The 25,000-nt window shown below is 42.2% G+C and overlaps 3 protein-coding genes across 3 annotated transcripts in view; 2 read left to right on the top strand and 1 right to left on the bottom strand.

Moving 5' to 3' along the window:
• Nucleotides 1-8,705, bottom strand: part of dhcr7 (7-dehydrocholesterol reductase) — a 9,483-nt gene extending 778 nt beyond the window's left edge. The window contains exons 1-8 of the mRNA XM_080528976.1: nt 8,633-8,705; nt 7,050-7,161; nt 5,061-5,283; nt 4,385-4,475; nt 3,918-4,131; nt 3,206-3,410; nt 2,595-2,726; nt 1-401 (exon numbers count right to left, since the gene is read on the bottom strand). The exon at nt 1-401 is cut by the window's left edge and continues 778 nt beyond it. Coding sequence (XP_080385102.1) covers nt 1-401; nt 2,595-2,726; nt 3,206-3,410; nt 3,918-4,131; nt 4,385-4,475; nt 5,061-5,283; nt 7,050-7,159 — 1,376 coding nt within the window. The 5' untranslated portion in view covers nt 7,160-7,161; nt 8,633-8,705. The remainder of the gene's footprint in view (nt 402-2,594; nt 2,727-3,205; nt 3,411-3,917; nt 4,132-4,384; nt 4,476-5,060; nt 5,284-7,049; nt 7,162-8,632) is intronic.
• A 1,729-nt stretch (nt 8,706-10,434) lies between these two features.
• On the top strand, nt 10,435-21,358 carry nadsyn1 (NAD synthetase 1). Its single transcript, XM_080528974.1, has 21 exons — nt 10,435-10,574; nt 10,810-10,870; nt 11,075-11,191; nt 11,535-11,588; nt 11,678-11,767; nt 11,907-11,958; nt 12,103-12,191; nt 12,658-12,775; nt 13,124-13,255; nt 13,505-13,576; nt 13,850-13,974; nt 14,275-14,323; nt 14,765-14,867; nt 15,141-15,309; nt 15,617-15,752; nt 16,780-16,886; nt 17,990-18,121; nt 18,228-18,297; nt 19,601-19,729; nt 20,249-20,425; nt 20,846-21,358. The coding sequence occupies exons 1-21, from the start codon at nt 10,490-10,492 to the stop codon at nt 20,882-20,884; spliced, it is 2,106 nt and encodes a 701-aa protein (XP_080385100.1). The 5' UTR covers nt 10,435-10,489; the 3' UTR covers nt 20,885-21,358.
• A 776-nt stretch (nt 21,359-22,134) lies between these two features.
• Nucleotides 22,135-25,000, top strand: part of tpcn2 (two pore segment channel 2) — a 16,290-nt gene continuing 13,424 nt past the window's right edge. Inside the window, exons 1-3 of the mRNA XM_080528973.1 lie at nt 22,135-22,336; nt 24,268-24,323; nt 24,413-24,489. Coding sequence (XP_080385099.1) covers nt 22,180-22,336; nt 24,268-24,323; nt 24,413-24,489 — 290 coding nt within the window. The 5' untranslated portion in view covers nt 22,135-22,179. The remainder of the gene's footprint in view (nt 22,337-24,267; nt 24,324-24,412; nt 24,490-25,000) is intronic.

Genomic DNA, 25,000 nt, shown 5'->3' with positions numbered 1-25,000 from the left:
TACTTGCTGCTGCAGCGGTGCTCGTCCCTGACGCAGCGGTGGACCAGCAGGATGGTCATGTAGACGATGTAGAAGTAGGGCAGCAGGTGGGCGCCCCCGCAGGCCGCGCAGTAGGCCAGCGAGCCCATCAGGTCGCCCGTGTAGTTGAAGTGGCGCGCCACGCCCCAGAAGCCCGAGGTCAGCAGCTTGCTGTGGTGGAGCTGGCCGTCGGCCGAGCGGTACGCGCACTCGATGAAGCTGGGCTTCTGACCCCACACGGAGCACTTGGCCTCGGTGCGCCGGAACAGGTCCTTCTGGTGGTTGGTGGAGCGGAAGATGTAGTACCCCGTCAGGCCCAGCAGGAGGACGGCGGAGGCCTGGACGGTGGAGAGCTGGACTGGGTTGTAGACCAGGTACAGGCCCTGAGGAGAGGGGGTGGGTGGTCATCATGCAGTATGTACGATATCAACTCCATACTACTCGTGACGTTAGAATTCAAAGGTTCTATCTCCAATTTTTGTCTAAATTGAGTTTTCTACATAATCTGATCCATTAGGTTTTTATTAACGCCTGTGTGGTGTTATTTTTTAAAATGTTGACATTTTTGAGTTAGTAATTCATAAAATACAAAGGTTCCATCTCACAAAACATAACGGAATGTAAAAACTTTGACGCTCAATATCTCTGAACTACCCTAAACGGAGATAGAACCATATAATTCAAAACTCCCGAACTGACAGTATACAGCATTTTTGCACAACCTGCATATTACTTGAGTCCGTAATGTTGTTTACATTAAGGATGTTGATATGCTGAATTGCGTTCTGCTGCTACCACCTATTCTGTTATTGATGCTGTTGTATATACAGATATTGTTGACTGTTGTTTATATCCTGCTTATTCAATTATTGATTTTGCATTTCTTCTGCAATGCCAATCTCTAATTGAATTTGAACTAGGGATGGACGGTTTCCAATTATTGAAACCGAAAAACCGTCAGAGAGTAAAACCGCGGTTTTCCGGTTAACCGAAAAATACAGTAAAAAAAAAAAAAAAAAAAAAAAAAGTTAAACATTTTTTTTTTTAAAAGAGCGCCAATTTCAAATAATTGAGCCCTACTGCTACAATACACTCATGTCGAACACCATTAAAACACCGTAAGCACAGTCGCAACACATTTAGGCTACTTAGTTTCACAAATATAAGTGGAAAGGCAGACTTTTGTAAGCTACACCATACATGAAAACACATGAACACTTAACACACCAGCTCCGCTGATCCAGGGTGCACGCCTGCACGGAAGATCATCTCTTGGAACAGCGTCTTCATTGAATGAACTGCTTTCTCAATATCTTGGTTCTTAGACAAAGTTTCAGCTGCTGCTCAATGTATTTAAATATTTGAATACTGCTCAATAATCACTGAAATATTAGACTTAGAATTATGCAGTGAACATACTTAAAGCTTTTCATAAAAACCACATGCCGCGAGACTGACTCGTCCTGAACTGTCGTAAGTCAATCAACAAAGAATGCCCCATCAAAATAAAAGTGCCCATGGTAGAGCTGTCAAAATAGAGCTTTCAAAATAAATGTACTAATACAGATAGAGATAAATACAGAACTACCTTTGCGTCACTAAGTGACCGCGTATCTTCTGAGACATGCGTTCTGTCATCACTTTCAGTAGCGCCTTCACACACAGTGGCGCTGTGCACAAACACTCTTGATCCGTATAGCTCTTGTTTTATTATATTGTGGTTTAGTAAATACTGCACTTGGAGTTACATTCAATGCATGATTTGTGCTATAGAACATAAATAAAGTTTGATTGATTGATTGATATCAAATCAAATCACATTTTATTTCTATAGCGCATTTCTCACAAAAGTGACCCAATGCGCTTTACAGAGAGCAGCGAAAATTATCTTATTAAATGTAAGCGAGTAATTGTAAAAACCTTTCCTATCTACCAATAACTGAAGGCAACTATCTTTCCCATAGAGTGATTCGTTACCCTTAAATATAATCCCAATTAGATATTAATCCTCAATTATTCTTCACAACTGACCAAACCTCTCACTCATTGCGCGGCAGATTCAGACTGTATCATTGTTATTTTCACACACGACAAACATGTGACATGTTCCAGTTTCATTCTTATTCTATTTTATTCTTCAAAAAAAAAAAAAAAAAAAAAACGGTTTCTGACGGTTTTGATAAAAAACCGTTTCTATTTTTATAAACCCCGGTTTTCGGTTTAACCGAAAAACCGTCCATCCCTAATTTGAACCCAATTATTATACTCTTTGTCTCCGTACATTGATGTAATAAAAGCAATTCTGATTCTGATTCTGATGATGCTGATATACAGTAATATGAACTTGATACCACACCCAATAGTACGCACATCAAGAATGCCATTATGCTGGAGTTTTCATTTTTGTAATCTTTTTTCAAAAATGTTTCCTCTGTGCATTAAGTAAATAATCATTTTGTTTGTCAAAACTAAGCATTTGTTCTAGGGTGCCATGAGTCCTTTATGTGTATCCTATAGCAGTAGCTCCAGTGCTGTGGAGCAAGCCTGATCCTGCTATCCTGTGGGTGTGACTGTACCTGCAGTGTGTAGAGGAAAGGCAGCCACACACAGTCTCCCCAGCCCAGGTACCATCCAAAGTGGTCGTGGCAGATGTCTATGGTCTTTAGGTACCACGCCTCGTTCCAGAAGAAGTCCAGCACATAGATAGCCTACAGGAACAGACAGTTATCAACACATAGATAGCCTACAGGAACAGACAGTTATCAACAGTCGTTACATTCTATTATAGTTAGCAGTACAGTTATTACAAAGTATATCAGTGTAATAGCAGGATTCCTGTTAGGCAAGCCCTGCCTATCCCTCACAAGCTAGAAGATTACTGTTGGCTACACACCTTCTTAAAATAATGTCCTGTGTCATATTTTCTAGTTAAAAACGGAATAAACTGAACCAAATCTAGAATATATGAAGTTTAGGCAAAAACCTCAAAAGTGACGTAAGACATTATTTTAAGAAGGTGACGATATGACATGTGAGAACTGAGAGGTTAGATTAACTAAACATCTTTTTCTTTTGGGTCCAATACACTTCTCTCTCTCTATTGTGTCTGATTTAACCAGCTCACCCGCAATCAACCATTGCGTGGGTACACTGCCATCTAGTGACAGGAAGGAGAAGTGCACCTCACCTGCAGCACATTGACCAGTATCATAGAGTTGGTGACATGGCCATAGAGCTCCTGCTGTTTGGCTGCGTACGACAGGTTGATGAGTGTCCAGGCCACGATGCCAGGCCTCCCGTTGAAGAAGAGCTTGAAGTCAAACCATTTCCCGATGCGGGGATTGAACTCGATGCCCATCATGAAGTTGTAGAAGATGTTACCGGTGAATACGCTGCAAAACAATTGCACAGGAAAATCTGATCAGATTGAGCCAAGAGTCACTACATAATATCCAAGCAAACTATTCTATTCTGGGTCTGGGTCCATTTTCTGTTGTTTTGCTTGTTTGCTTGTCACTTTTTGACAAGCAATAATTTACCCCTCTGGGATGAATAAAGATAATTGAAATGAATGGACCTATCGCTAAGCCACGCCCCAAAATAGAAATTGTCCAATCATATCACAGCAAAAGTCAGGCAGAAAAATCTGACAAACAACTTGCTAATATCTGATGGTGAAAAGCATCTAGAAGAAATATTCTTGTCATCTTTAAAAAAACATGTCTATTACTTGCTGTGGTAAATCAGAAATCAGAAATTTGCCAACTCCCGCAATTGTAAAAGTCATTGAATGTCATTCAGTCACTGTCAGTGAAGCGTTGTTTGTTTGTCTGAGTTTTCAAAGGGGCCGTGGCTTAGCGATAGGTCCATTGAAGTGAAGTGAATGTAGGCCTTCTCACCAGTCCTCTGCGTTGGTGGGGAACAGGTAAGCCTTGGTGAAGGCGAACAGGGACACGGCGTAGCCCAGGATGTTGGTGCACCACAGCAGCGGGATCCAGTTGTCGAAGATGATGGTGGGAGAGAACCAGTGGAAGTGGTAAGCGTTAGCGTACCACAGGGCGTGGGTGATGAGCCACGACTGCAGCCCGTTGATCTCATACTTGTTGATGAGCCCTAGGAGAGAACAGAAGATCAGGTTTGGACACAGCTAAGGGATATACAGACTAACTATGCTCATTAACAGAACAGTAACTGTATTGAGTACAACGTTGATAATATCTGGCACAGAAGTCGATCTAATGTTTTGAGGATAGTTTCCACAGCAATTAACATCCTCTTCAAACAAATCTTCATATTTAAGATTTGAGGTCATTTTCGAATCATCTTTATTTCCAAAACAAACAGCTAGACTTGTCCTGTGCCTCACCTGCAGGTGTGCGAGCGCCGTCCTGCACCCCACCCACGTAGCCAGGCAGGAACTTGTGAGTGACGTCTGGGACACACATGTAGAGCACCACCTGGTGGATAAACAACGCCACTGTCAAACTCCTTAAACACTCTCAGCGTGGATTACACAGGCTAAAGGCACATTATAATTGGATACATAGAATGACCCTGACCCATTCTTAATGCTCTCAACCTCATCCTTTCTCCCTCTCTCCCTTGAATAATAATGATAATATGTTTAATTTAAAAGTGCCTTTCTCAAACTCAAGGACACAAGAAGACATTGATCTGACATGACTTGACAGGTGAAAGCAACGTAGTGGAAAACCTGCGTTGGCCAATCACGTTTGATCAGTGATCTACGGTACTTCAAGGAGATGAGGAAGCGAAGATATATTAATTTGTAAAAAAAAAAAAGGCCCTCTCTCTCTCCAGAGTTTGATTCATCGGTTAATCTGTACAGCCCTTGTAGGACGAAGGAAGGATGCACTGTGGAAGCGTCACCGTGGAAACCACCAGGAGGTGGACCAAGTCCAGCCCTAACGGGGGGGGGGTTCTGAAGGAGACAGCAAAGGCAGCAGGACACTGAGGAGGGGGGGGGGGCATGGTGAGTTGAAGCTGACCTATTGTCCATCACGTCCCCTTACTAGCCCTACCTGGAAGGACACCCAGATGGCGTAGATCTTAGCAGCGCTCCAGGTGAAGTTGGGGGCTTTCTCCCAGATGGACTGCAGGGTGACCTGGCCGCTGTACAGCTCCACCAGGGGCTGGCTGACGGAGCACTGGTACTGGTCACAGGCCATGATGAAGTAGAAGACCAGGAAGGGAGCAGTACACAGGAGGAGGATCACACCGGACAGGGAGAACCAGTCCACCTCCCTGGAGAGAGAGACAGGTGGGGATGAGGAGGGACACACAGTAGAACATTTTAGTGAGTGATTTTAGTGAATTCTAAATAAACATTTTAAATGATCACTGACTATGCTGTTTTTGTTACATAAAGTACTGTGTCCATGACTTTTTGGATTATTGAGCAGAGCGTCAAAGAGTGGCCAATAATGCAGCCTCTTGTAATGTGGATATCGTCTGTAAATGGTAAATGGTAAATGGTAAATGGACTGCACTTATATAGCGCCTTTTTTGCTGCTCCAAAGCGCTTCACAACCCTCTGACGGGCCCCAGCAACCCTCTGCCTGGCCCTAGTAACCCTCAGCCTGGCCCCAGCAGTGCTCTGCCCAACCACAACAAGAGAGGCAGGGACGGTGGAGACGGACCAGTGGTCCACCCAAACTGCAAGAGACTCAGGATATGAGACCATGTCTCAAGAACTCAATTAGGACATGGGGACTTAAACATCCCATTTATCTTTCAATTTTTATTTAATTTAATTAATTGTATTTGTTATATTATAATTAAAATATTATTGACTTTGTGTTGGCTCTTTTAGAAACATAAGTAAGTATTTTGTGTAGTATTTTAAAGTAGTGTAATAAAGGTTATGTATGAATTCTAAATAAACATTTTAAATGATCACTGACTATGCTGTTTTTGTTACATAACAAAATGTACTGTGTCCATGACTTTTGGGATTATTGAGCAGAGCGTCAACGAGTGGCCAATAATGCAGCCTCTTGTAATGTGGATATCGTCTATAAATGGTAAATGGACTGCAGTTATATAGCGCCTTTTTTGCTGCTCCAAAGCGCTTTTACAACGGCCTCTCATTCACCCATTCACACACACATTCACACACCAATGGCGGCAAGCTGCCATGCAAGGCGCTGGCCTGCTCACTGGGAGCAATTTTGGCGTTCAGTGTCTTGCCCAAGGACACTTCGACATGTGGCCAGCCGGGGCTCGAACCGCTGATCTGCCAACCTTGTGATAATTAGACGGCGACTCTACCTCCTGCGCCACAGCCGCCGAAATTATAGTCAAATTGCATATATATCAATATACTGTCAATATATATATATATAGTACATAATACACTTTCTTTTTTTCTTTTTTCTGAGTGGGACAGTCCCACTCATATGTACCATTTTATTGAACAGATACAGTGAAGACAGACAGGAAAGTAAGGGAGAGAGGGCATGTCAGCAAGGCATGGGCCAGATTCGAACCCATGCCGACATGGGCATATGTAGACCCCGGTGCTAGACCACTGGACCACCCCAGGCCACCATAATACACTTTCAGTACCCTGTACAATGGCCACGCCATATGCAAACATGTGTTGAAGTCATTAATGAATGACAGTGTTATAAGCTACATCTGTTATATTACATGGCTTGTCGTTTACACGACGTGTTTTATTTATAGTTTCAGGCTGTAGGTCTAATCTCACAATGGACTTTGCCTCTTTGATATCCGACCAACTTTACAAGAGTTCACCTCAATCACCAGAGTGCGTTGTTATCTAATCTTCTGAATTTAAAAAGCATAGTTGACATGACAGGCATGTAATGTTTCATTCATTACCTATGTACAGTACAAATCAAGTTCAATAACAAATGCACATTATATGAGCTTATCTTCGATAAGATAAGCCTACCAGTCTGAAATCAATCAACAGTGAAATCCAGCTGGAGGAGTCTTGACAACAGTGATGACATGATGATACACAACAGGTTCAGCTCCCTCACCATGCTCTCCCCCACTGTCCTGCTGCCCCCGCTGTCTCCTCAGACCCCACCCCATTAGAGCTGGCCTTGTTGCGCCTCCTGGTGGCCTCCGCGGCCACTGCAGCACTCATCTCTAGAGAGAGAGAGAGAGAGAGAGAGAGAGAGAGAGAGAGAGAGAGAGAGAGAGAGAGAGAGAGAGAGAGAGAGAGAGACAGAGAGAGAGAGAGAGAGAGAGACAGAGAGAGAGAGAGAGAGAGAGAGAGACAGAGAGTGAGAGAGAGAGTGTGTGAGAGAGAGATAGAGACAGAGAGTGTGTGTGAGAGAGAGAGAGAGAGAGAGAGAGAGAGAGGTATAACAAGTCTGATAATGATGTAACATGGGAAATCAGAGGACATCTGCTGTCCTTGAGGACCTGAGATAACACACTAATAAGGCTGTGCTGTACATGGTTCAAGGAGTGGATTGTTGTATGTCAACCGTGACAAGGTGTCGCTTAGAAAAGAAGAGTGTCTAGGGTGGTAAAAACGTGTGTATTTCTCACACATGAATGCAGTATCCAGTTCACAGATTGAACTATGCGATCCAAACCGTCTAACAATGGCCATTTACTGAGGCAACTACCCACACTTACAAATGGTCCACATCCCTACCTAAATACGTTGGTAATATTATTATACAAGGCACATCTGAACTGTTGCAGCAACCTAGAATTACACTAAAACTGAGTTAGAGAAAAACCTTGCCTAATAAAAGTTACTATGCTTAACTCTGGAGCAAAGGAAGTAAGCTGGACCTATCTGGGTCCATTCCAGCAATATATAGCTGTGGCGCTGGAGAAATGACTTGTGTAAAAGACCATTAGGTGGAGGTGGGAGAACTGTCACACACAATCACATTGTATATTGCATGTGGCAAGGTGTGTAGATTCCATAAATCATATCTCCTTCAGTATATTCTTTAGTAGATAATCAGGCAAGGATTAACGTGTGTTAACTTGTAAATGTGTTTTATTGACATTGTTGTATTTGTCACTGAGGAAATCCCCAAATGTTAATCCAAAGTAGGCTAAATACGTGAACTGTGAATGAATGTAGGCTAGCATTTGAAATGACACTTCGTGAGCTTAGAATGATAAGGTTCTATCTCCGTTTAGGGTCGTTCAGAGATATTGAGCGTCAAAGTTTTTACATTCCATTATGTTTTGTGAGATGGAACCTTTGTATTTTATGAATTACTAACTCAAAAATTTCAACATTTAAAAAAATAACACCACACAGGCATTAATAAACACCTAATGGAGTTGAAAAAAACTCAATATTGACAAAAATTGAGATAGAACCTTATAATTCTAACGTCACGACTTAAAACGGATTGGATGAATAATAGCCGTCTGTAGTTGACATCAGATAAGAGACCAATAGAAAGCATCTGATCTGTCCGAAAGCTTTCTTAATCTTGGCCTAGTGGCCTAATGCATGCAATAACAATTGCAACAATGCATAATGAATAACGGCGCATATTACACGCAGGCTAACCCAGAGCAGAGCAGGATATTGATATAGCAACGTGTTCTAATGAGATCAAGAGGATCTGTCGGTACTCACCGCTGTCAGAGTGAGAACGAGAGGCTGGTTCTGTGCTGTCTCCCCTCGGCCCAGATGTTGATGATATAATAACGCTGGAGAAAAGGGGCCATGATCACAGCTCCGCCCAAACCGCCCAAACTATAAGTGCGTAGTGATCCTCAGCCAATGGGGACTCAGGGGGGCGGGGCCACACGGCCGCTCCGACCTCGGATTGGACACCACGGACCTGAAGCCATAAGCGCCTGATGAGCTCATGAATGAATGGTTCTTACAAAAGCATCTAATGTCACCTCACCTGAATACCAACGAAGACACATCGTGACGTTAGAATTATAAGGTTCTATCTCCATTTTTGTCAAAATTCTGTTTTTTACATAATCTGATCCATTAGGTGTTTATTAATGCCTGTGTGGTGTTATTTTTTAAATGTTTAAATGTTTTAGTTAGTAATTAATAAAATACAAAGGTTCCATCTCACAAAACATAATGGAATGTAAAAACTTTGACGCTCAATATCTCTGAACTACCCTAAACGGAGATAGAACCTTATAATTCTAAACTCACGACATGTCATTATTGGATTAATAATTCTGCTACCGCCCACCCCCTCCCTTCACACACACACAAACATACAAGTGGTTTGTGTAGTGAAATTCCACATGCGTGTAACACATAGAGTAGTAAAACAGAAACTTTCAGGATACGATTCCTACTTTTGGAAATGAGTTGAGGTGACGGTCCAGACGGTGTTCAGAGTGACAAATATACTGTAAATCTAACTCGCTCATGTTTTCTTAAAATGTTTACATTCATTGAAAGTGTAATTTGATCAAACTAATCCATGGAGCTATAGTGCCAGCACAAATTGAATTATCAATGTTACAGATTGAATTGAACTACAATTCAATCTGTGAAATACAATTTAATCTGTGAAATACAATTCAATTTGTGCTCAGATTCAATTCAATCTGTAACATACAATTCAATTTGTGCTGGCACTATAATCATAGCTCCATAGCACTGATACTGCAAATCGAAAACTAGCTGAGTTCGCAGACAATTTCTGTGTTATTAGGGTCACCAGAGACCCAAATGTAGGCTACAGCACAGGCACTGAAAATAGTTTTTCATAATTTGTGAGTTTTTCATAATAAGGGACTTTTAAACTCTAAAAAATGTTTCTTGTGTGTTTAGGTTTTGTTCGTTTTTTTATCTCACTAAGTGACCACTGTTAATGTGTAAAACATTTGGACAAATTGATCATTATTAAGCATATTTATCAATAACGGTTCACTGTCTAAACTATGGTATTTCAATTGAAAATCTCACACAATCTGGCGGATTTCTTTCACCGTGTTATTTTTCAATACTTATCATGTCACACTTTCAATTAAGAATTATGGACACAGGCTACAGTTAGTTGTAAGACTAGTAGAACTAAAATAAAAATTGATTTAAAAATTGAGTTTTGTACATAATCTGATCCATTGGGTGTTTATTAATGCCTGTGTGGTGTTATTTTTAAAATGTTGACATTTTTTAGTAATTAATTCATAAAACACGAAGGTTCCATCTTACAGAACATAATGGAATGTAAAAACTTTGACGCTCAATATCTCTGAACTACCCTAAACGGAGATAGAACCTTATAATTCTAACGTCACGTGTTGTCTTAAATAACTCCCTGTCTCTTTAAATATATAACTGGGGAGGTGCAGTGTGCAGTGTCCCGGATCAAAGTGACCCAACCTTGCAGCGTAATAATATTATGAAATAGTTTTACTGCAACAACCATACTCGAGAACGTACAATTGTAGCACTCGATTTGTTTTTCTTGATCGTAGTAACTTTGGTGCAATAATTGCTTCATAGGAAATGGGGCGAAAGGTCATATTAGCGACTTGCTCATTGAATCAGTGGGCGCTCGATTTTGACGGGAACTTAGAGAGGATCCTGAAAAGTAAGTTGTGATCAATTAAAAGCTTAGATTGGGTGACTACTCTTAGACTACAGGGTGCATGTTGGAACATGAGTGTAAGGTGCAATTACCTCCCTCTTTACTTGAATGCATGCATAAATAGAGTTAAAAACCATAGGCTGCATGCATGCTGGATACACCATGGTTATGGCTTTGCAGATTCTGAGATTCTAAATCGGTGATTATCATGTGACCCAAACATGTGTTCTCGTTACAGGCATTGAGATAGCCAAGTCTCAGGGGGCGAAATACAGATTGGGACCAGAACTGGAAATATGGTATTACTCCCCCTCCTCATGTACTGCATACTCCCCCCCCCCCCCAGACACACACACACACACACACACACACACACACACACACACACACACACACACACACACACACACTTAAAGGTCAGTGAATTTGCATTGAATTAGTTGGCAACATAGTTGTATGTGATGACCTCTCTCTCTTCCTCCTCTCCCTCTCTTGTCTGTCAGTGGGTATGGCTGTGCAGACCACTTCTACGAGTCGGACACTCTGCTGCACTGCTTCCAGGTCCTGAGGAAGCTGCTGGAGTCACCTGTCACCCAGGACATCATATGTGATGTGGGCATGTCAGTGGTACCTCACTCATTAATGCCCGATCCCTAATTGTTCCCCTACACCCTGCCCCTATCATCTTTGTATATGTGGAGATCTGAGAGGATTGGACAGATGGAATACGGGGATGGCTAAGCCTAGAAGACAGCAAGGCGTATGTATCTGTATTAGCTATTGCCCACACAAACTCTCAACTCTCCCCAAGTGCTTAGATGTGGGGGCTAGGGGTCGATTTGTAGTCGGGGTGTAGCAGTTGAGCACTCGTTCGTACCTGAACTGTCATGAATCAGAAATTCAGGTCTTCTCACATAGAAATGACATGTAACATGTGGATGTTGTGCTATATGTCCCTCACAGGCCCATCATGCATCATAATGTCCGCTACAACTGCAGAGTCATTTTCCTCAACAAGTAAGTCTCTGAAATTAGCAGCCTTGAAAGCACGCTATGTAAGTATGTTTACTTTTTTAATCAATGGATCTTTTCCACTTTTTTCAAAGGAAAATACTGCTGATCCGACCCAAGATGCTGCTGGCCAACTATGGGAACAATAGGGAGTTCCGTTGGTTCTCACCGTGGAATAAACTCAGGTGGGAGGGTGAACCGCTCACTGAAACTGTTATTTGAATAAAACTACTCTATTGTTAACTGTACAGAATACATTCAGGCCCCATCAATGTTCTTCACTTGACGTTTCATAATGTGTTGATGTTTACGTGGTTTCTACAGACATGTAGAGGAGTATTTCCTCCCAAGAATGCTTCAGGACGTGACAGGACAGGTAAGGTAATACCCTGGGGCTTTGGTGTGTACCAACACATACCAGTGATAAGATTATTGGTTATTGCATAATTTAAAGAGAGACTTAACCAATAGCAAGTATGTGCAGCTATCAATAATATCAGCTGTTGTTCTTCTCCCGTAGGCTACTGTCCCATTTGGTGACTGTGTCCTCTCAACCAAAGACACCTGCATCGGGAGTGAGATCTGTGCTGAGCTGTGGAACCCCAGGAGGTAAAGTCTTTTGTTTATTGTTAACCATCTCTTACTGTAGTTATCCAGGGATGGGTTACATAATACTGTATTGTAAGAATACATCTACAGGTATTGCTCAAGGTATGAGTCAGGCAAAAAAAAAGAGGCCTTCAGATAACGTGCTTCTCAGTGCTGTGTCATATTGAGATTGTGTCTGATCAGTAACTTAAACTAGTTAGTTAGTTAGTTAGTTAGTTAGTGATCAGTAACTAAAACTATTCAGTTAGTTACTGATCAGAATCAATCTTAATAGGGCACAGAGCTGAGAAGAATTTACGAATTATTTACTAAATCAGTAATCACAATTTGTATTGAATGGATTTGAAGTATATTTTTGAGATCTATTGATAGTTATTGCATTGCTTGTGTGATCTAATGTATGTCATTTTCTTTGAAGCCACATGTTGTGTTATAGTAGGTCATGTAAATGTCATGTCCTCAACAGCCCTCATGTGGACATGGGTCTGGATGGGGTGGAGATCTTTACCAACTCCTCCGCCAGCTACCATGAGCTACGCAAAGCTGACCACAGAGTCAACCTGGTCAAGTCAGCCACCATCAAGGTCACACACACACACACACACACACACACACACACACGCACGCACGCACGCACAAACACAGTACATGTGTATGTGCAGTCAGAATTTATATCTGAAAACAAAAATAGCTTGTATGCTCTTATGACAATAAACTCCAGATGGCACTGTTTTATCACTTAAATGATACCATGACCAGTTGACATTGTTCAAATCTAGAATCAGAGTCTATTGCTATCATTATTCCCTCGCAATGCCAATATTATACTATTAATACTACTTTTTGCATTCTAATGATCATATTAAGATGTATAGAAGTGTAGGTTTCCTCCTTGTGTAGTATAATTAGTAATGATGTGTTTTCCTTTGCAGAGTGGGGGGATCTACATGTTTGCCAACCAGAAGGGTTGTGATGGAGACAGACTCTACTATGACGGATGTGCCATGATTGCCATCAACGGGGACATCGTGGCCCAGGGAGTGCAGTTCTCTCTGGATGAAGTGGTAAGGAGAGGAAACACATACTGGAACATACAGCTATTACGTGTAGCAAGACCAAAGCAGTCTTTTCTTTCAGTTTCATTGTTGGTGTTTGGAGATTGTAATGCCCCAAGTGTAGACATTCCTAAGATTAGCCTTAGGTAATATAGAAACTCCCCAATAACAAACATGGCAAACATCCTCTAAACCAGATAATTTTGTGTGTGTGTGTGTGTGTGTCTGTGTGTCTGTCTCTGTGTGTGTGTGTTGCAGGAAGTGTTAACTGCCACTCTGGATCTGGAAGATGTCCGCAGCTACAGAGGGGAGCGCTGCCACCCACACGTGGTGAGCTCACTTAGCAGCCATCTTGGTTTCAGAAATACACTGTATTATTCCCACTGGAACTGACCACTCAGATGAGTCAGAGCTACTCAAATACACTACTATATTCAGGTCCTTTTTCCAGGGTTGTGTCCTCAGACGTATTTTCCTTTCCCATGCCTACAGTATTTAAAGGAGAGTCTCTTCTCCTCACATGCTCAAAATACCCTGCGTTTCCCGCCATTTTCCAACTGTCACATCATTTGCTGATGTGTCTTTCTCTCATTATTTGTCCAGGAGTTTGAGCACAAACCGTGCCACCGGGTCAAAGCTGACTTCTGTCTGTCTGACGAAGACGACATCTTCCTCCCCACTCACCAGCCTATCCAGTGGCAGTTCCACACCCCCGAGGAAGAGATCAGGTGTGGGATTGGTTGGCCTACAGGAGCTTGACTTCCATGTGACTTCCATTTTACCCTGACTGCTCCCTTTGTTGTGTCTGTAATTGAGTCATCTGTCTTTTGGTGGAGACTATCCCTGTTAGAAGAGGGGGGGGAAAAAACTGAGGGAAAAAGTTGCTGTAAAACTGGAAAGACTTGTCAGTACACTGACTTCATATTTACCTGTGACTGTTCCTGGCCTGCGTGCAATGTGATTATTGTTGTGTACTGTCCCTTTGTTTGTTCACTGAACCTTTGTCTTCTTGCCTCCGGTGTGTTTAGCCTGGGTCCTGCATGCTGGCTGTGGGACTACCTGAGGAGGAGTGGTCAGGTGAATAGTTTGAATAGTTTAATTAATTAATTAATGAACAAAACAAACGATGATTGAATCGATAGATTAATGAACGGACACATTGATACAATAATCATAATTTGTTGTGTGCAATCCCTTTCCCGTCCCTCTGGAACGCCCTCCCCAACCACATCAGACAGGCCAACACCCTCCCAACATTTAAACAGGCCCTCAAAACCCACCTCTTCAAGCTTGCCTTCACCAGTTAACCCTAGAATCTAGAATCTAGAATCCCCCTCCCCTTCCCATGGGTCCCCAGCACTACCTTAATTAGGCCCCTATACTTTCTTTTATTTGTTTTTGTTTCTTTTTATTATTACTACTCAATCTTTTCAGTTTGTAAAGCGTCTTTGAGTGTCTAGAAAAGCGCTATATAAGTCTAATGTATTATTATTATTACAATATATCATTGTTTTCCAGTCTGGCTTCCTCTTGCCCCTGAGCGGTGGAGTGGACAGCAGCTCCACAGCGTGTATCGTCTACTCCATGTGTGTCCTGGTCTGCCAAGCTGTCAGAGACGGCAGTGAGTACCGGGCCTGTCTCTCTCTGTGGAACTACACTGACAACCATGAGCACACACTCAATGGCAGCTATTGTCCTTGGACCAATCAGTTACAGTTTGTCCTCTGTGTTGCACAAGTGACCGTGACCCTTTTGGAGAGGTGCAGTGCTTTATCACTGACTACACTGTGCACTGCGTTCTCTCGTGCTGACAGTGTGACAGTACTCAAACTGTCATGTTTTGCCCTGCAGCTTATGAACATGGGTCATTCTCTCTATCCTCTCTGTGCTTCAGACAACCAGGTGCTGGAGGAGGTCCAGGGGGTGGTGTGTGATGTGTCCTACACCCCCACGGACCCTCAGGAGCTGTGTGGACGTCTCTTCACCACCTGCTACATGGCCAGTGAGAACTCCTCAGAGGGCACCCGCAACATGGCCAAGGATCTGGCCGAACAGATTGGCAGGTGGGCATCGCTGGTCCTTCCATACAGTATATAGAAACGACATCGAATAGCAAAGGCTAACAATAAACCAAAAAGGCAGACAGTTATTGGACAGTTTAAAGGGGCAATCTGGGATTCCAACAACAACAAATGGGTCTCCATGCCACTGTTTTGGTCACTGAGGGATGGGGCTGGAGAAATGGAACCGTTCTCAAATTCATAGACGTAATTGTGGTTGCAATGACTGACCATCCATAAGATCAACATAGATTTAACCTGCAACCGAAGTGATGCAGATGTTCTGTTTTGTACACGTTTGTTTATTCAGCTCACACCTGAACATCAACATTGACATGGCAGTGAAAGGCATGCTGGGAATCTTCTCCTTGGTTATGGGAAAGTGGCCCCAGTTCCGTGCTAATGGTGGAAGCACCAGAGAAAACCTCGCCTTGCAGAATGTGCAGGTTAGCTCTTTTCTTTTCTCACACCAGTTGCTCACCAGCGTACACACATTCACCACACTCTTCACACTAACATGTTTCAGGCCTGATCTGAGTAAGCAATTGTGCGGGCGGGCGAGCAGGCAATAGTGTGTGTGTTCATTCTTTTTTCTGTTTTTGTGATTTAAAAATAAATAAAACATTCGCTCAGGTACACAAAACAGACAGCAAACATGAAGACATTTCTGAAGGCATTATAGGACACACAAGGCAGAATAGATATATTGCAAGAAAATACAGTACCGTAATAGAAAACAAACCAAAATATTACATTATATAGTAATGGGCAGTAAGTATCCCGGAATAAACTAAAGAAATAAATAACAATAAATTAATTAATTAACTAGCACTAAATTGGTTCAATTCCTGGTCAGATATTTAGTATATTTAAACAGATATTTAGTATGATAGAGTAACTGTCTTTGATTGACAATGATAATGACAATGATTGTTGTTGAAAGCGAAAGTAAAAAAAGAAAAAAAAGCAATTGTGGAAAGCCCAGACAGGAAGTGGTTTAAGTCCTCATTGTGTAGGGTACCCGGCAATAGCCCTCCCACAACAACCGCGACCCCTTTTCCCTCAAGGCTTTCAAACTGACACTTGTGCACACAGTTTAGTGTTCATTCTATGTTTAACACTACAACAGCCGTGCCTATTTTACCTACTATTAGAACCGCCTCGGGTCAAATTACCATAGTCTTTACAATGGGAAGCTGCTACTTACACACAAAGACCACTAGTTGGTGCGTCTTTTAAATTAGCCTGCCTCCTACACAGAAAAACGGCAAAATATCTTTATACTAGCTTATTCTGATATGAAAATGTAAGGATACTGGGTGGTAGAACGCACATATCTAAGAAAAGTCATGAAAGGAGCGTCCTGAAATTTGATCGAGTGCAAAGGTATAACAAATGTTTTACTCACTTGGTCAAATGACCCCACCCATGGCTGTTCTAGTGTTAACACACACTACATCCTCTCCCCCGCAGGCTCGTATCAGGATGATCCTGGCCTATCTGTTTGCCCAGCTCAGCCTGTGGTCTCAGGGGAGGCCTGGCGGACTCCTAGTTCTGGGCTCAGCCAATGTGGATGAGAGGTGAGCGGTAAAGGCTGTCAATGTCAACCTAATCACCCCCAGCTTTTAATTGGCTCTTCTAATCCCTCTCCTCTCCCCTGCAACTCTCAATTGGTTTAATTCCTGGTAAGATATTTAGTATATGTTACGGTACATGTGGGAATACGGTACATGTGGGAAAACTAGGGTTAGGGTTAGGTGCTACGTCGACTTGGTACATGCTGGCATGTCTAACCCTAATCCTAATCCTAACCCTAACCCTACCCCTAACCCTAACCCTAACCTTAACCGTAGCACCCTAGCACCTAACCCTAACCCTAGTTTTCCCACATGTACTGTTATCCCACATGTACCATAACATATCTAAACAGATATTTAGTATGATAGAGTAACTGTCTTTGATCGCCAAGACAGTTGCACTGCTTCTAACCCTAACCCAAACTGACCCTAACCCTGTCAAAAAAGAAAGCGAAAGTAAAAAAAAGAAGAACAAAAAAAGCAATTGTAGGAAGCACTTCCCCTCTCTATTGCTACAAAAGAGATGTTCTCAGTCAACTAAATGTCTATAGAATAAGTCTATAGAATAATATAATAAGTCTATAGAATATATAATAATAATATAACTATAGAATAAGTCTATAGAATAAAGACCTGGGTAGCTTTCCATTTGAGGAATGTTTGCCTCCTCACCTCAACAAGCTACAATGTGCAATAACACTATGTGCAATATGACAACCCTCGTGCACATAAGGTTCAGAGATAGGAAATGTTAGGATATTTATAGCATAGCTTAGAGTACAGCACAGTGTTTTATTTGTATAGTATAGTATAGTGGATAGTGGATATAGCCTTTATTTATGTAAACCAGCTCTTTTCCCTTCTTGTTTTTAGTATTTTTTTCCTAGCACCAGGGGAGCCCCCCCTCCCAAATTTCGTTGTATGGTACCTGTACTATATCAATGACAATAAAGACCATTCATTCATTCATTCATTCATTCATTCATTCATTCATTCAATGGTCCGACATTAAACTCAAGTCAACAGTGAGAGCGAATAAGAGAGAGACGCTGTATATGACTCTTCTCTTGACCCTTACGTTTCCTTCATGTCCCTCGCTTCCTCAGCCTCACTGGCTACTTCACCAAGTACGACTGCTCCAGTGCCGACATCAACCCCATCGGGGGCGTCAGTAAAACTGATCTGAAGAGCTTCCTGCAGTACTGTGTGGGACAGTTCCAGCTCACCGCCCTCAGCAGGTGACGCACCTCTCTACTCTCCTTCTCTGTGACGGTATATATACTGTAAACAGTAATTAACCTTAGTTGATGTCAGGTGACTCATCGTGTTTGTGTTCCTCTGTAGTATCATGGCTGCCCCTCCCACCGCAGAGCTGGAGCCCCTGATTGACGGACAGGTGTCTCAGACTGATGAGGTAATAATGACTACACGTGTCTCAGATTGATGAGGTAATAATGACTACACGTGTCTCAGACTAATTAGTTTAGACTAATGAAGTGTCTCAGACTTTATTTATTTGTTTATTTAAAAGGGACAATGGACAGTCATTGACTCTCTCTGAAAGCTGGGTAGCTAAATTGCATTAGCAGTCCCTGGGCAGGTAAATCCACAGGGGAAATACGGCCTCAGGTGTTATAACCAATTTAAAACAGAACTACAGCCTTATCAGCCTTATTAAGACTAATGCCTTATCACCTCAACTACTAAGAAGAATTGGGGCTTTTAGCTATAGTATACTAATAAGAGGCAAAACTGGGGTACATATTCAACAAGAGCATGAGAGTGTTCACCTCAGTCATTTCTGTGGGTTCTCAGCTAGCTATACCCTCCTTTTAGAGAACATCTGAACATACAGTTATTTGTGACTTTCATTGATTTCATTCATTGAGTTATAGACCAGACAAGGGGAATACTGATGTCTTAGTTTTCCAGGTCCCTCTGATTTTGCTGACTATTGGGACAACCACTTATCTTCTTGTCTGGGGTGAAGGTACCATAGGGTCAACATAGGGTCAACTCTTTTTATCAACTGTTTTTTTTGTCTGTACTCTCTCTCACACACACACACACACACACTGCCAGAATAGACCTCCTTTATGCACAAGTTTGCCTTTACGAAGATGTTTTGGGAGGTTTGTTCTACTTACCTGCTGTATCAAAAAAAGTTCCATTCTGTATAAGTAATATGGTAGAAGTCATACCATGAAATCATTAGCTCTATTCAGCTTGAGTATCTGTGGTCATTGTCCAGTCATGTCTTCCCTCCTGGCCTAGTGTTGACTGTCACAGAACGTCCCATTATGGGTGTTCAGTCTATATATACCACCTCCCAAAGCTTGGGAGATGAATGTTTCTGCCTGGATGTCATCAGTGCGCGTGGCTCAGTGGTTTAAACTGAGCCCTGTCATGATGTAATTTGACCTCCTCCTCCTTCCTTTTCCCCTCTCTCACACACTGGCTATGTCCATTACCCACACTTGCATAACACTTTGAATATGTGCCCAATACATTGCTACATGAAAAATTGAACATTATGCTTATTAGCTATTAGACCATAATGTGCATGTGTGCGTGTGCGTGTGCGTGTGTGTGTGTGTGTGCGCGTGTGTGTGCGTGTTTGTGTGTGTATGTGTGTATGTGTGCGCGCATGTGTGCGTGTGTGCGCGTGCGTGTGTCCGTGTGCGTGTGTGTGTGTGTGTGTTTTTCCCTCTCTCCAGTCGGATATGGGGATGACCTATTCGGAGCTGTCTGTGATTGGCAGGCTGAGGAAGATCTCCAAGTGTGGACCTTACAGCATGTTCTGTAAACTCATCCACACATGGAGGGAAGCCCTGTCCCCCGTACAGGTCAGATTACTCCTCGCGTATCCCACAATTCCACACCACATCCTCTTTTCACACCATCAGAAGTCAACCTTGGGAAAACAAGAGAAAAAAGTATAATGATGAGAGTGTAGCGGACACTACTGAGGGGCATGATGTACATAATTCACCTGTGTGTTTCGGTTATGGGGAATTGTGTGTGGGCACTTTAATGCTGGTCACTGGGGTGTGACGTAGGGGGAAATAGGTAACATATAAGGAAGTGTTGTGTGTTGCTTTGGGCGCTATGTCAACAGTTAAGTAAATGCCGACGCTACGGGCTTTATACTGGTACCAAGTCTCCGCTTCGTTTGTACGCTCCAACTCCTACAAGAGAATAGTATCCGTAGACTGCATGATCCAGCACAGTGCCTCGATAGGCCTACACTGTACAGCATCTAATAATGTCTGACCCTATGGTCTTGCCTAAGATGTTTATCTGCATGGTGGTAACAGTCATGATAACTAATACAATAATTTTGTCGTGATTTGTTTTCGTTCCAGGTCGCCTCCAAGGTGAAGCACTTCTTCAGGATGTACTCTGTGAACAGACACAAGATGACCACCGTGACCCCGGCTTACCACGCCGAGAGCTACGGCCCCGACGACAACCGCTTTGACCTCCGACCTTTCCTCTACAACACCCGCTGGTCCTGGCAATTCCGGTGCATCGACGATCAGGTGGGTGGGGGTCCATAAGGGACCGTTTACTGTTGATCTATCATAGGCTGATGTTTCAAGCGATTTATCTGTTTGTTCAACTGCTTTATTGGATTGGGGCGGCGGTGGCTCAGCCGGTAGAGCCGGCGTCTAATGATCGCAGCTCGGCGGTTCGGACCCCGGCTGGCCACGTGTCAAAGTGTCTTTGAGCGAGGCACTGATCCCCTAATTGCTCCAGGGTCGCCTTCTATGGCTCTGACCCCTTGCCTACAGCATAAATACATTCCGTTGTACTCTTGTTTCAACAAAGGTTGAACCTTCTTCTTCTACTTTGTTTGCTTTTTCTGCAGTTAAATTGTGAATTATCAGCACGTTATTTGTTGATGTTTTAATATCCCGCTGTATATGATTTAAAAATAGTTCTTGTTATTTCATACACAGGTTTCCAAGATGGAGGCTCAGGATGACCATCATCTGTAATGTGACTGCAATGCCTGAGCAACATACCAAATGATCTGTCTAAGCTGTGACAATGAGCACTGTGGTGGTTGGAAACCTGGGTTGTCTGTATTCCACAAGACTGTTAACCTAGTCGAACCACCTCTGTTGTACTAGAGAACCACAGCACTACCTACACCTGGTCTTACTGTACTGTTACACACTAGTCTGTGCCTTATTACTGTATTCTTAAGCTAGTTCTAAACTCATTGCTGTTATTCAGTTTTTTTCCCCATTTGAAAATGAATATTTCTTGTCAGGGTTGACAGATAAGCTGTTAAACTACTTGAATATGTTGATGTTGATGAGGGAATGATTTACTGACACTAAAGGCCAATATGTTGGCTATAAGGGGGTTAACTATGTCTTATAATAATGTAATAAATAACTAGGCCTATCTCAGGGTCTAATACAATATGTTTGTTTTTATATTGATGTTTTGTGTGGCTATTAAACATGTTAGCCTTGTGTGCTGTCCTGTTTATTTACTAAAAACCAGATGAACAGGAAGTGAAGTGCTTAGAATAAACGACATTGCAAATGAAGTGGCACCAAAATTGCAAAATTGGTGAGGTTAGTTGTGGCTTTACAGACAAAACATAGTTATAATTGTGTTGTAATAAAGCAGATAGGGACGTGCGTTACTTCTTTCTGCTGTAGGTCCCGGACTGACTGGACTCGGAACTGTTTTGCAAATCATGTTTTGCAAATCTCATGTTTTGCAAACAACAGGTTTAGCAAACACATATTTTAATTTAGCAAAAGAAAGTTGAGCTTTGTAAACAAATGTTTTGGAGTTGAGAACAAACAAAAAATATTTTAAAATGTGCAAATCTATGTTGTTGCTTACGGATCTATGTTTTCGCTTACAAAGTGGATTTTTTTTTCTCACAAAATATTTCTTTGCTTTTGATTTAATTAGGCTCAAGATTAACTCCATAGTCCTTTACGCGTTTGAGTTACGCGCGGTGGTGAGTCACCTGCTTCTGAAAATTGATACTTGGAACAGGGGAGGAGGAGTGAGTGAGCAAGTTTCGACGTTTCCTTAAAAAGATTTCCCTTAGCTATAGCTGCCGTGGTGAGAGGAGGAACTGTCTGTCAAATCAAATGCGAACCATGGAGATCAGTCTGTTAGAAATCATGTTTTCGCTCAGTGCGCTTTTTCTTTGATGTTTCATTCTATACCATAATAACATTCCGAAGGGTCCGTTTTGTTTTCAAACAGTGGAAGTAAATAAGTAAACAAGTCACTCTCGGCTGGTTGTCCGATCAGCTGGATGGAATCGGAGCCACTACTGATCGGAGCCACTACTACTACTACTACTTCGCCAGATTACGGTTCCCACCCGGAGAATGGTCAACCTGACAAGGGATCCATAAAGACGCGCCGTCTGTCCTACTCGGTGGCCGGGCAGTCCTGCTGTCTGGAAGGGGGTAAGTGAAGGTGAATGAGCCGCACAGCTCAATGTTGCAAATCAGGTAAAACATGATATGCAAATGTTAGTAACACACCTTCATCACAGATGTAGGAAATGATTTGGATTTATCCAGGGATAGCCTACATAATAATAATAATGACATACCCAAATATAGAAACCTGAGCCAACTCGGTTGTGTTATGTTACCCTGCCTACGTTGTTTGTACACACACACACACACACACACACACACACACACACACACACACACACACACACACACACACACACACTCTCTCTCTCTCTCTCTCTCTCTCTCTCTCTCTCTCTGTGTCTGTCTCTTTCTCTCTCTCTCTCTCTCTCTCTCTCTCTCTCTCTCTCTCTCTGTGTGTCTGTCTCTCTCTCTCTCACTCTCTGCTGGCAGCTACAAAACTATATTTTTCAGCACATGGGGACATATATTGACTGATAGGCTAGTTCTGTACCTGATACTTACAGATGCTTTATTGGATGAAAGGTTAATGTACATCAACATCCCTTGATATGTTCTTTGTTAACCTATCTATTCATTCAACACTGAATAGGCTATGCACGCTGGGTGCAGAGGCAATAATAATCATTGACAGGAAGACTTGCTGAAATGCAACACATTGAGGCGTTCCCTTGGAAAAGCCAAGAAACACCCATCCATGACACATTGTAGTCAGCTGTGGTGACAAAGAGGGAAACTAAAGTCTAGAGGTGAATCACGCTCTGTCAGTGTCAGCATACGGTGTGTTCCAGGGGCACGACCTGTCATTGAACATACGCAGGGGAAACATTAAGTCATCTGAAATTGAGACTGAACATCAACCGTTCTTGTGACCGAAGACCTGTCTATCTGACTGGGGGAAATCAATTTGAGACCGTTGGAGTGACCTGACAGATGAACACACCGCCCAATGACATTCTGAGTATACTGTACACTAAACAGTTTATCAACTTGTCTGTCCAATATCGGGAAGAATGCAAGCTAAAGTTCACATTGCCCCATTTCCTGTTGACCTGGCAGTACCCTAGATAAGCCCTGGACATCCTGTTGGACTGCAGAGGTAGCTCTTCTTTATACAATAGCCTACTACTTACAGTTTACTACATAGTTACCGATCACTACCATTCTTGTTCTTTATATCATACCCTTATATCACTATTTGCACTTTTGGTTGGATGTTAAACTGCATTTCGTTGTATAGTGCTTGTACTCTGCGATGACAATAAAGTTGAATCTAATCTAATCTAATACACAGTTTACAGAGAGAGGTCAGATGAGGACAGAGGAACTCCTGAGATGATGTGACCTCTTGACGGACAGGAACAGCTACACATTATGCGAAGTTGTTGTGGACCCACACTGAAAATAGACTATTATAATGTCATTTTGTCGGAGAGTCCTGTGAAGCAAACACAGTCCAGTTGTTAGTTGTTGACATTTAAACGTGTTAACAGTTCTGTCGAACGAACGCCCAGAATCAGAGTGAGGGTAATTTAATCTGTGCCTGAAAGGATGGTTGAAAGACACTATTCATCCACAGTTGATTTTGTTTTTAGTTTTTAGTTTTTCGGAATGTACCGTGCTGTGTTCTGAACAGTATGTTCTTGTGTCTTACCTGTTTAGATACTTTTCCCCCCAAGGCAATATTCAAATAGGTAGAATAATTCTATGTACACACAGGTCTACAATCTTGTCTGTTTAACTGTAACTGGCGTGGCATTACTATAGTGGCCATTGATGTGTGTAGGAAGAGAAGAAGGAGCATTGTTTCTCTTTCATTAGTTTTTTTTCATTGAAGATAATTATTGACAAGATAACAGTGAAATGCTTCAGACTACTACTATTACTATTACTATATGCTTTATAGGCTGTTTGTTTGTGTTCTGGGATTCTAATGATTCTCATTTCTTACAAAGATGATGAAGACCTCTACCGACAGCAAGCTGTTGTCTTTATCGAGGACGCCATACAGGTGAGAAACATTTCTGAATCAATTACTTTGACTTTCACGTGTTACTAAAATGCTGTTTTGTTAACACAATGTAATATCGTTCTTTTTAGTACCGCTCGATCAATCATCGGGTCGATGCAAGCTCCTTACGCCTGTACAGATGGTACTACTCCAGGATATGCCAATGGTAACACTCACTAATGAGGACTCAATGTATTGGTGTGCATGTGGACTATGTGTGTCTATCCATGTCTTTGTTTTCTGGGGTATCTAAGGGTTTTCCAGCCTGTCATAATATCCCCTACCCAGGGTTCCCACGGGTCCTTGAAATCCTTGAAAGTTTGTGAATTTGAGAAAAAGAAATCAAGGTCTTAAAAAGTTTTTAAAAATAAAAAAAATAAAAGGTTCTTGAATTTGATCTTTCAGAAGGTGTGGGAACCCTGCCTACCACATCTGAAAGAATTAGCTTTCCTTATTTGAACTCGGATCGGTTTTACGGTACTTAATACCCGCACCACAATGGGCCTCACTGAAACACATGACCACACACTAGTACTAGCATCTGTTTCGCTATGACTATTAGTAAGCTAGATACCTGTTTGCTTCCTATGTGGTTTACTCTCATAGAGTAGTGAGAAGTGCCCTGTTGCACATTATGACTGTGTAGACACCATCACCTCTTCCATTGTAGATTAGAC

Source organism: Nansenia antarctica, assembly GCF_963989245.1.
Source record: "Nansenia antarctica genome assembly, chromosome: 4".
Lineage (NCBI taxonomy): Eukaryota > Metazoa > Chordata > Actinopteri > Argentiniformes > Microstomatidae > Nansenia > Nansenia antarctica.
The sequence above is the reverse complement of the archived record's forward strand: the minus strand, read 5'-3'. Positions and strand labels throughout refer to the sequence as shown.